At 41.0% G+C, this 13,189-nt stretch overlaps 1 protein-coding gene across 1 annotated transcript; it reads right to left on the bottom strand.

Moving 5' to 3' along the window:
- Window positions 1-6,386: 6,386 nt before the first annotated feature.
- LOC145799972 (uncharacterized) lies at window positions 6,387-6,842 on the bottom strand. The gene has a single exon (XM_082889623.1). It carries the CDS (start codon window positions 6,840-6,842, stop codon window positions 6,387-6,389), a length of 456 nt encoding a protein of 151 aa, XP_082745749.1.
- Between the last annotated feature and the right edge of the window lie 6,347 nt (window positions 6,843-13,189).

Genomic DNA, 13,189 nt, shown 5'->3' on the forward strand with positions numbered 1-13,189 from the left:
AAGTGTCCCTCTTGCATGCGTAGCATAACCCTCTTCATAGCACATCAAAGGAGCCGATATGTGCACGCTTCCTAGCCTCATTTCAGGCCCTTTTTAGTGAGTTTTAAGGCCTGCATAACCTCTTTCCAGAGGTGGTTTTGCCATTTTTGGTGTCCATCATGCATGTGTAGAACAACCCTCTTTATAGCCCATCAAAGGAGCCTATCTTTCTTGCATGCATGGACCATGTTTCATTGGGTTTTCGGGGTTTATTTGGCATGTCATACCTCTTTCTTATGCTGGTTTGGTGACCATTTGATTGCCTCATATACTTGTAGTGCAAATCCTCTTTGCTAGCTTGTGTTGCATGCCATTTTGGCCATTGATTCTAGCACTTTTTGGCCATGCTTTAAACTGATCTTGTGCATGTTTTGGACTTCCTTAGCTCTTTTTTTATGCCTCATGATCAAATAATGCTTGCTATGCATGGTTGTAGTTCAATACCCTTGCCTAGCTTTGAGTTTTGGAGCATATTGCATGCCTATGCTGAGGTGTTTCCATGTTTTGGGGTCATTGTACATCATATTTCAGAGCTTATATGTATTGCATATTCCCATGTTTTCCATTCTTTAAATGCGTTTGAGAGTTGTGCATAAATGCCTCGTTTTCGGACCATTGCATGAGCTTCATTTCTTCGCATGTTAAGCCATCATTTTAGTCCATATTTGTTATTGTTTTGGTCTGCATAGGGACAGTTTGGGGTTTGTTTGGTCATTTGTGCATTGCTTTGTGTACCTCTAGTGTAATGCATTTCACTAGTTTCGGTATTCGGGCCTTCTAACATGCATTGTGTGAAGTGTTTGCGTGATTCGGGACCATTGTGCGTCATGTTTCAAATGTGTGTTTGTATGCCATATTTCATCCCTTGCCATGCTTTGATAAAGTTGCATTTAGTGCCTTAGGATCGGTCCCTTGCATTGGTACATATTTGTATGTGTTTTGTTGCCTAATTCCATCATGTATGGCCACTGATTTGAGTGCGGCTGAGGCCCACTCATGTTAGTTTAAGTCCATCTTGCATTGTATATGCCATTTAGTCCATGTTGTTGCATGATTGACCATCGCATTATGCATGCCTTGATCATTTCATTGTTAGTCTCCATGTGTGCATTGCGTATGCCATATAGCTTTCATGTGCATTGAGTATGCCATTGATTATTTCATAGCATTGTGTATGCTAGCAGCATGTTTGCATATCGTCATTTGCATGTCTGCATCATTTAGTGGCATTATGTTTAGGTTGCATGTTAGAGTTGCATTCATGCATGCCATGTGTATTCCATTGTGTTTGGAATAGGGTTTAGTCCAAACACGGGAAACGAGGGACGTTTCATACTTCAAGTGACGAAGCGTGCCTCAATTCTCGGTCTCCGATGCTCCGAATTACCCATGATAGAGTTTAAGCCTTGTTGTGTTTATATGCGCATTCATTTTACATCGAGTCGTGCAATCCGACTCCTCGGCCATCATGCATCAAAATGCGTGATTGGTGGCACGAGGATCGAGGACTACACTCCCTAGAGCTTGTGCAATGATGGGGAGAGTAGTCATGCATACATATGTTGAAGATACTTTGCCATGCCCCTTTCTCGCTCTCTGTTGCAGCAAACCGGAAACCAGCAGCAAAAACTAGTCAAGCAGCCTTTTGAAGCTTCGCACAATATTCCGGGACCAGTCGCAAACAGAGGCAAATCGGGGCATCGCGATGGATTTCCCGACAAGGCGGCCCGAGCATGCATGCATCCCCATCATTCGAAACAGAGCTGAGGCAGTCAGTTTTTATTTAAATTTGCATGCTAGCTTATTTATCTTAGTTAATTTGTTAATCAATTAGGGTTGTGTAATAATTAGTTGTAGTTCATTATTCATTCGGTTATGTATTATTATTCGGACCCTCTGAGGGGGGCAATGTTATAATAAGTGTGCATGTGTGTGATGTATGTCTTCCAACCCCATGTCTTTCTCCCTTTTATTTACTAGTTTATGATGGTTAGTTTAGGGCATGTTTCAATTAACATACTTATGTTCGCATGATTGCGTTCATTCATCTGTTTTGCATGCACCGGGCTCGGCGCATCATACTAACTGCATCATATTTCAAATTTCAAGTTGAATACATGTTACTTGTAGCATCTCATATGCCATCTTAGAATAGCCGAGCCTATCTTAGTTGCATTCTTGTATGTGTTGCATTAGGCTTCTCAGCATAGTTAGGATTCATGCATGTTTTCTAATTAGCTTCTTTCATTGGCTTAGAGTACTTGGTAAGTGTTTGTGCTTTAGCATCCTTGCATGCGTGTGAGTGCCATGATAGCATGCTTACCATGAGGCTATATGCTTATGTGATAAACTGCCTAAATGCCTGTAGGTGAAGGTTGGGTTGTTTGAGTTGGGATAATTCGTCGAAACCCGTGTTTTAGCCTACTTGCGAGTAGCAAATTTCAATCCATTTTCAAAATAAATGGATATGCGACGCTTTGTTCCAATTCAGGACCCAGTCTATACTTGTACGCTGTGTGCATCACATAGTAATTCTAGGCTAATAATCGGAATAAGAGCACATAATGTTTTCAAGACTCGATATCATGTTTAGTAGTGACCGATCTTTGATCGGGTGAGCGGGGGTGCTCACGAAGTGACCTTCCCCAATCGTACCCAAGTTCCTGAGCCGAGGCAACTTTGGCGATGACGGACACGTGGCCTTAGGCAACGAGTCAGGGTTTCCTAAATTTCCAAAATAAAATATTTAGGTGGCGACTCTGTATCTGGTAAAGCAGTCCATGTTTGGCACTTCTTTCAAAAAATCTATTTTCAAAATGATTTCCCAGATTTGGACTCTTTGATGATTCATCGGTCTTGCATTGCACTCTACGAGATTAGGTACAGGACCGTGACATTGAGTCCTGAACTGTAATGAGCCCAATGAACAAAACGGGATTTTTTTTCCCGAGACGTTCGAGGACGTCTACACTACCCGATACGATACTGGATTGATCTTTTCAAGGATTTCATAAGGTCCAACGTACCTCGGCACCAATTTTCCCTTAACGCCAAACCGAGTTTGACCCTTCATCGAGGTCACCTTTATGAACATGTGGTCCCCAACTTCATATTGCCTCTCTCTTCTTCGAACATCGGCATAGCTCTTCTGCCAACTATGTGCAGTTTTCAGGCATTGCTGGATCAGTTTCACTTTCTCAGTTGTTTCTTGCACAAGTTCTGGCCCCAACAAAGGTCTATCACCTACTTCAGCCCAACATATTGGAGAACGACATTTTCTTCCATATAAAGCTTCGTAAGGAGCCAGCTAATGGCAAGTAGGTCTCCTAATTTCCCTGAAAGTCTAACACACACATTCTGAGCATATCCTCTAACGTTTGGTTCGTTCGTTCAGTTTGGCCATCTGTCTGTGGGTGATAGGCACTGCTCAGACTCAATTCAGTCCCCAAAGCCTGTTGGAAACTTTGCCAAAATCTCGATACAAACTTTGAGTCCCTGTCAGACACAATAGACACCGACACTCCATGCAATCTCACAATTTCAGTCATATAGATATTGGCCAATTTATCAGCATTATAAATAGTTTTGACAGGCAGAAAATGGGCAGACTTAGTTAAACGGTCAACTATAACCCAGATAGAGTCCATACCTCGAGAAGAACGAGCTAGTCCCACAATGAAATCCATGGTAATGTACTCCTATTTCCATTCCGGTATTAGGAGTGGTTGTAGCAGACCAGCGGGTCGTTGATGTTCAGCTTTCACCTGTTGGCAATGTAGGCATCTAGCCACAAAGTCTGCAATACTCTTTTTCATTCCAGGCCACCAAAAATTCTGTTTCAAATTATGATACATCTTCGTGTTTCCCGGATGCATAGCAAATTTACTACTGTGAGCTTCGGTCATAACACGTTTTCTCAAATCATAACAATCAGGCACACAAAGACGGTTCTGAAATTTCAGCACATCATTCTCAAACTCAAATCCTGGCCTCGGTTTCGAATCAAATTCCTCTGTGATCTTTTTCAAGTATTCATCCTCTCATTGTTTCTGTTTGATCTCGTCAAGAATTGTAGGTTGAGCAGAGATAGCAGTTAACAGCCTAACTTGTTCTAGGTCATTCAGGAATTCTTTCCGGTTGGATAACAAACATGACAAACTTCCCATTGATTTTCGGCTCAACGCATCCGCTACGGTATTAGCTTTCCCTAGGTGGTACAGGATCTGCAAATCGTAGTCTTTGATTAACTTTAACCATCGTCTCTGTCTCAAGTTCAATTCCTTTTGAGTGAAGAAGTATTTCAAGCTCTTATGGCCGGTGTACACCTCACAAGTTACCCCATACAAGTAGTGACGCCAGATTTTCAAAGCAAACACCACTACTGCTAACTCAAGATCATGCGTTGGGTAATTCTTTTCATGAGGTCGGAGTTGTCTAGAAGCATATGCAATCACTCTTCCGTTTTGCATCAATACACACTCCAAACCTTAGTAGGAAGCATCACTGTACACTTGAAACCCATCAGCACCATTAGGCAAAGTTAAGATTGGTGCAGTTACTAACCTGGTTTTTAGTTCTTGAAAAGCTGCCTCTCATAGTTCAGTCCAGTCAAATGGCACATTTTTCTGAGTTAACAGAGTCAATGGCATGGCAAGCTTGGAAAAGTCCTTCACAAACCTCCGGTAGTAACCTGCAAGTCTCAGAAAACTTCAGACTTCCGTCACATTCGTCCATCTAGGCCAATCCACGACAGTCTCAATTTTCTGAGGGTCAATAGAAACTCCATCCTTGTTGATTACATGCCCTAGAATGCCACACTGTCAAGCCAGAATTCACACTTGGACAATTTAGCAAACAATTTCTTTTCTCTCAAAATCTGCAAAGTGGTTCTCAGATGGTTCTCATGTTCTTCCCTGTCTTTAGAGTAAATCAGAATGTCATTGATAAACACAACAATGAATTCATCAAGATATTGTTTGAAAACCCTATTCATTAGGTCCATAAAAGCTGCAGGTGCATTTGTTACTCCAAAAGGCATTACCAAGAATTCATAATGTCCATATCTAGTTCTAAATGCAATTTTCTCTACGTCTTCTGCCCTAACTTTTAACTGGTGATAACCTGACCTGAGGTCAATTTTTTAGAACACTTAGTTGATCAAACAAATCATCTATTCGGGGTAATGGATATTTGTTCTTAATGGTCACTTTGTTCAATTCTCGGTAATCGATACATAACCTCAAAGACCCGTCTTTCTTTTTGACAAATAACACTGGAGCACCCCAAGGCGAGGTACTTGGACGAATGAACTTCTTGTCTAAGAGTTCCTGTAGTTGAGCTTTCAGTTCAGAGGTTGACATCCTATGTGGAGTCTTGGAGATGGGCTGTGTTCCGGGTGTTACATCAATGGTGAATTCTATTTCCCTATCAATTAAGTCCCCAGGTAAGTCAGTTGGAAACACATCGGGAAATTCACAAGCAACAGGGATTGTTTCTACAATAGCACTGTCAGATGGTGCAGTCAGTATACAACACAGATAACCCCTACATCCCTTTCTAAGGAGTTTCACAGCTTTCACGGCTGGAATCAAATATGGGGGAGGAACTATCCCATTCCCAATTAAAGTAAATTCAGGCATACCCGGTGGTCTAAACACAACAGTTTTATTTGCACAGTCAATGGTAGCACAGTATTTAGTCAACCAATCCATCCCCAAAATACAATCAAAATGATTAATGTCCAAGGGTAATAAGTCCACATATAACGTCATATCGCCAATCATAACATCACATGCCAAATAAACATGAGTGCACATCATAGAATCCCCAGACGACGTAGATACAAATAGCACATATGTCATAAGTTCTAATGGTCTAGTCAATTTTCGAGAGAAAGCATGCGATACAAAGGAATGTGTAGAACCAGAATCTATCAATACGCATGCATCTTGAGAACAAACAGAGAGTGTACCTGACACCACGGTATAGGTGTTTGGTATGTCACCGAGCACTAAGGCGAACACCCGTCCCTGTCTTAGAGGCTCTTTCCCAGTATTGGCCCTCGTGTTCGTCTTGGATGCAGGAGTGGATCCAGCTGAGCTTGCCGCCGGTTGGTTGGTATTTTCGAATCTGATAGGGCAATCCTTCATCATGTGACCAGTCTTTCCACATCTAAAACAGGCACCCAAAACTCGATAACAATTCCTCTTGTGTTTCCTACCACATTCCAAGAAAGTTAGTATAGTGACACTACTTTGGCTCGAGCTACTGTAAGATCCTGTGTTTCGCCTCTTATTCCCAGAAAATGAACGACCCTTTTTAAAACTATTTCCATATAATTTTCCCGTCTAATCAGTTCGTGGGGCGAGAGTTTGTTTCTTCGCTGCTAGAATGGATTCTGCCATTAATGCCCTATCCAAAACGTTCACGTACGTGGGTAGGTTCAGGACTCCCACCCTATCCAGTATGTCCAGGTCTAAGCTACCCTCAAACTTGCGGGCCTTCTTGTAGTCTGTGTCCATCATGTGAGGAGCAAACCTGGCAAACTCAGTAAACTTAGCCTCATACTCGGCTACAGACATTTTGCCTTGTTTGAGCTCCTGGAATTCTGAAACCTTCCGGTCTCGGAAGCACTGGGGAAAATACTTGTCATAGAAGATCGTATTGAATTGAGTCCATGTCATATTCTCGTAGCCATTTTGAATCAGTAACCACCACCTTCGGGCTTCATCCTTCAGAGTATAGGTGGCTAAGAGGACTTTCTGGACTTCAGAACAAGGAAACACCTCATACAGTTTCTCCATTTCAAGTAACCACGTCTCTGCTTTTAACGGTTCAATTCCACCATAGAATGTCGGCGGTTTCATTTTCATAAACTTCTGTGTTAAGTTGATGACGTCACCGGTGCCCATTTCAACCTGAGCCGGCAGGGGGTGGGGGTGGTAAAGGTTGTTGCCTCTGTTGTTGCATTACCACTTCGGTTAAGGTTGCAAGCATTTGTTCCATTCTATTCATTCGGGCATCAGAGGACCCTTCTATGTCATCATTCCTTGCATTGTCCATTTGCTATAGGTAAACAAAACGTTATGTATTCAAATTCACAGGTTTATACTTGAACTTATGCTTTTACTTTCGAACAATGCACATAATCATGCAGATGAAATGCCCCTACTTCTTACTAGGACTTCCTAAGCTCATATGGACCTGTGTGTGCGGTAGAACATGTGCTCTGATACCACTCTATCACGACCCAAACCCGCCCCTATAGGTTTAGCATTGTAACTGGCCAGTAATCCTTGGATTACCAAAAGCCTCTGAACAGATTAGCAATTAATAAGGGGTCGCGGAAGCAATAATACAAAATAGACAAGGTCCAATGAGCTGTGATAACGTACATGGGACAGAACATTTTAAAACTTATTTATATATATATATATATATAAGGAAGCCAGTCCAGATGCACAATATTTACAAAATATTTACAACAGTGAACTTCCCAAGATCTGGCTTTACAAACAGTTGCAGAGACTAGCATGAAAACAGAAATAGCCATGGCATTAGTCTTCGATCGGAACCTCCTCAGGAGGCACAACGGTTGGCTAACAAAAACAGTACAAAAGGCCGTCAACTCTGGCCCTGGTCATGTACCGGCTCACCTACATACATAATATAAGCTGTGAGCGGAAAGCCCAATGAATAATAACAAAGTAAAGGATTTAATGAATGATGTCCATCACAGGGTTAGAAATCAAATTCTTATCAGAAACATATTCATACACATATTCATAATCATTCCCATATTCAGCTTTTGCATATAATCATACGTGGCACATCCATTAGCGTAAACAAATCTGATGACCCATTAAGGGACAGCCTTGAAGGCATTCTGATGACTCATGTGCATAGAGACGTTTCCGATGACCCATAAAGGGACCTGATGACCCACAAAGGGACCTGATGACCCATGAAGGGATGCATATCATATGAAGCTAAGGATGCCACGAATAACTTTCAGAATCTTGGACAATCATTCATTCATTCAAAACATAGCATAGCATTTCAGAAGACTAATAATTTTATGTCATAATGTTCAGAAAATATTAAACATTGAACATAACTTTACAAAGTTATTACTCACAGATGATTGGTAGCACTAACTAGATGGTAAGGCGGCCTTTCACTTGTTCTGAGGCACGTGACCTACATGAGCACACATACGAACACACACTTGAAACACAAGTTCAAATTTTACAAAACTTATTTCGTTGGCTCTTAGTGTGTTTCTAATCCTTACCCTCATCATGGAGTCTAAAACATGGCATAGGAATGCCTAGGATGGAATGGGGATGCAAAAATGCATTGAAAACCATTTCTCAAATTTTGCTGAAGATAAGGTCCACGCTCGAGCGTGGGTTTCCCCGCTCGAGCGGACATGCAGATGTTGAAGCTCCGCTCGAGCAGACTGTAAAATCGACAAAAGTGCTGGATGCATGAAATTCATGCTCGACAGGGCGCTCGACCCCCGCTCGAGCGTGTGACACAGTCCCTCGCTCGAGAGTGGTTTCCCCCGCTCGAGCGGACTGCAAAACACACAAACTTCAGGATATACGCATTTCACGCTCGAGCATGACTTTCGCCGCTCAAGTGGAAGTGCATGTACTCAGGCTTCACACTTGAGCATGAAAGTCCCCGCTCGAGCGTGGGTCAATTTTCTGGAAAATCCAGATTGACCTCCCAAGCTCAAATTCGACAATAAGCCTTCCAAAACTCATTTTTCTGGGCCAAAACTTTGAAAAACCCTTGGTAACCCATAAAACAAGAAGTTTAAACCTTTAATTCAGGAAATCATGGCCCAAGAGTAAATCAATCATGCATAATTCCAACACGAAACTTAACATTAACTCATGTACATGACTTGTATGCAATTCCTTGAATTCAAATCTTCGAAAACATGACTAAACGCAATGTTTATCCCAAAAACATGATCTACTATGATAATATGACATGAAACATGAAGAATTTCTAAGCAAAGCTTGGATTATGACATGCATGCAAGGATTCTTGAAAATCAAACTCCAAAATGCTATGGAACATGCATGTATGCATGAATTCATTCTTAATTCCCCCTTCTTAAGTCCAAATCACATGCTAATCTACCTAACACCATTAATTCATGATCTCTTCAACTAAATTTCAAAACTAGAGATTAACATTCTTACCTAGGACCTCAATTCCTTATGCTAGTGATGGTCTCCAAGTTTTCCTAGCATATCCTCTCTTTGTGAATTAAATCTTCAAGCCCTACACCAATTTCCCCTTCTCTCACTTTCTCAGCCGTTTGTCTCTCCCTCTCAAAGTTCAAGAGTGATAAAAAAAATGGATAATAGAAGGTGAGTGGGGCTCAAATGGCCTATTAAGTGGTAATTGGTCAAAAGTAACCAAATAACATTATTTTAATCGAATTTAATGGCTCCGAATCGAATTTTAATTAACTCTACCATAAAATTCTATAAATTCTAATCAGCACATAATTCAAGTCAATTTCTGGTTCGAATGCCGATAAGGCTTTCAATTCGCTAACCGAAACTAAAACGTGAACAGATATTTCTACACTGAACAGATAGGAACACAAAATCATGCAATCACACATGCAATTTAGTTCCAAATCCTTCCTAAATTACTGTTAAGCGTAATTAATCATGAATTAGCATTAATCGGAGGTCGGGGATATTACAACTAGCTTCATATGCCTCATGTTTGAGCACCTTTGTTAAGCTTGTGTTAGCTTGTTCTTAGCTAGTATTTGTGGTTATTTTGCTAAGGCATGTCACTATTTTTACTTGCTTTGGTCACTCCATGCATGGTTAATACACTTGTAGTGTAAATCACACAAACTAGCTTTGTATGCTTCATGAAGTAGCATGTCATTCTAGCTTGTTTTCTTTCCATTTCAGCATGTTTTTGGTGATGTTTTAGCATGCCATGACTCTGTTTTGGGTGGGTTTGTTGGACCCTTGCATGCTCCATACACTTGTAGTGTAATTCCATGAAATAGCCTAACATGCATCATGTTGTAACATGTCATTCTAGCATGCTTTTGGCTTAACTTCATGAAGCTTTTGTCCATGTTTTAACATGCTTTAGCTCTGATTTTAGTTGTTTTGGTCATGCATGCCTTGCTTTGAATAGCTATGGTTCAATCTAGCTTGTTAGCCTTGTGTATTGAGTTCACTAGCATGCATTACTTGGACTATTTTAATGATTTGACATCATTTATTTTGTGATTTCAGTCCATGTTTCATGGTCATGCATTCACATTTGTCACTCATTCAATGCGTTGGAGGGATTCCCCCTTTATGCCTTAACATGAACCATTGCGTATGCCTTCATGCCTTAGCTTGCGAGCCATCATTTCAGTGTTTATTTGGAGCTATTATGCCATGATATAACTCTGATTTTTGTTGCTTAAGTCATTTCATGCTTGGTCTTAATAGGTGTAGTGTAATCCACCCTATTTGCCTTGCATATTCCATGCTTTATGCCCCTCATGCTAGCATGTTTTGGCTTCCTTTCATACATGTTTTAGACTCATTTTGACATGTTCTAGGACTATTTTGGGTTGCCTTGGTCACATGCTTCATGTTTTGTATACTTGTAGTACAAATGCTCTAGCTTGCCTCAAGCTTTGAGCACCATCGCATGCTTTATATGTGTTGTGTACATGATTTGGCATCACTTAACATGACATTTCAGAGCATTTAGCATTGCCATGTTCCTACCTCAATCATGCTTTAAGTGCCTTTGAGTATTATGCATTATTGCCTAGTTTATGCCTTAGCTCGTATGCTTGCATGCCTAGGCCTTTGAGCCCTTGCCTCAGCATGTTTAGGTCCTTATTTTGACCTACTTCAACTCTATCCATGCTTAGTTCATGCATTTATGCCATGTATTGCATGCCTCATGTGTAGTTCTCTTTGCTCGTCTTAAGCTTTAAGGACCATTGCATGCCATGCCTAATTAAGTGATTTGGCATCATTTCTTGTCTAATTTTAGTGCCCTTAGTGTTGTTACACTTCCACACTTTTCACTCTTTAAGTGTTCTTGAGAGTTGCACCTTAGTGCCTTAGTTGGTGAGCCAATTGGCATGCATGCTTGTATGTGTTTTCGGTGCCTTCATTTTAGCATTATGGCCACTGTTTCGGCATGACTAAGGTCTGTCCATTTTGGTTTAAGTCCATTGAGTATATGGTTTGCATATTGTTTCCCTTGTTGCATCGCATTGTGCATGCATGCATTACATGGTGTTTAGAACCTTATGATTGCCTTGCATTGAGTATGCCATCTAGTTCTTAGCATTTAGCATTGTGTATGCCATGTTATCCCCTGCATTGTGTATGCTATGTTGTTTGCATTGCGCATGCCATGCTCTTGATTTGCATTGTGTATGCAATGATCATATTGCATTGAGTATGCCATATAGTTGCATTGCATGCTTGTCCCTCGCATTGTGTATGCCATGTAGTTGCATTGCATGTTTGCCATGCTACTTGTTGCATTATGTTTGGAATATGTGTTAGTCCAAACACGAGAACCGAGAGACGTTTCATAGTTAAAGTGATGAAACGTGCCTCAATTCCCGGTCTCTGACGCTCTTGATCATACATGATAGAGTTTTAGGCTTTATGTGTTTACTTGTGCATTTATTTTCATATTGAATTGTGCAACTTCGCCTCTCGGCCATCATGCATTGAAATGCGCGATTGGTAGCTTGAGGGTCGAGAACCACACCCCCTTGAGTTAATAACATAATAGAGAGGGTGGTTGTGCACACATATCTTGCAAATACATTGCCATGCCCTTTCTTGCTCTCTGTTGGAGAAAACTGGGATTCAGCAGCAACAACTGGTCGGCCAGCCAGAAAAACTAGCTGGCCGACCACTTTTCTGGTTTTTCAACAACCAAAAGTGGTCGGTAGGTGTTTGGAGAGACCAAAAGTGGTCGGCCACCCTCCCATAGGTTTTCCTAGGTGGAGTTTCAACTTTCTGGAGCTTGGTGCAATGTTCTGAGGACAAATGAAAACAAAGGCAAATCGGGGCATCGCATTGGATTTCCGAAAGAGGCGACCGGGCTTGCATGCATCCTTTTCCCTCTGAAGCTCCTGCTTTATTGTTTTCCTTAGCTGCCATGCTTAGATAGCTTGCTTATGCTTTGGTTTGTACCCTTAATAGTTAATGCGTTTAGCTATTTCAATTTGTTTTGTAATAATTAGTTAACTAGGATTAGTTAATTAATTGGTTGTGTAATAATTAGTTTAATTAGCTTAGATTAGCTAGTTAGCTTCCTATTCGGTCCCTCCCTCGAAAGGGCCAATTGTTGTAATAAGCGTGCGTGTGTGTAATGCATGTCTTCTAACCTCCATTTCTTTCTCCTTTTTACTTAACTGCTTACGATGGTTAGTTTTAGGGCATATTTCATTTAGCATACCTTATGTTTGCATGCGTGCATCCATTCATCTGTCTTGCATGCACTGGGCTCGGTGCATCATACTAACTGCATTGTATTTCAATTCCAATTTGAATACATGTATCAAGTTGCATTTCACATGACATTCTAGGTAGCCGAGCCTATTTTAGTTCCATTTTCGCTTGTGTTGCATTAGCCATCTTAACATGAACTAGGATCATGCAAGATTTCTAACTAGTTCTTTGTTTTGGCTCGGAGTAGACTGTGAGTGTTTATGTTTTAGCATATTGCATGTGTGTTAACGTTGCCATGAAATCATGTTTGCCATGAGGCTAACTGCTTAGTTGATATTAACTGCCTGAATGTCTGTGGGTGAAGATTGGATTGCTTGAATTGGAACAATTCATCAAAACCCTGTTTTAGCCTACTTGCGAGTAGCAAACTTCAAACCGTTTTCAAACGAATATGCAATGGTTTGTTTCAAATTAGGCGATCTAGTCTATACTTGTTTGCTGTGCGCATCACATAGTAAGATTAGCTAATTAATCGGAATAAGAACACATGTGTTTTCAAAAACAAGATATCATGCTTAGTACAAGTCGATCTTTGATCGGGCGAGCGGGGGTGCTCATTAAATGACCTTCCCCTCTCGTACCCAAGTTCCCGAACCGAGGCAACTTTGGTGATG

Source organism: Camellia sinensis, chromosome 9, assembly GCF_055761805.1.
Source record: "Camellia sinensis isolate YWXY chromosome 9, ASM5576180v1, whole genome shotgun sequence".
Classification (NCBI taxonomy): Eukaryota; Viridiplantae; Streptophyta; class Magnoliopsida; order Ericales; family Theaceae; genus Camellia; species Camellia sinensis.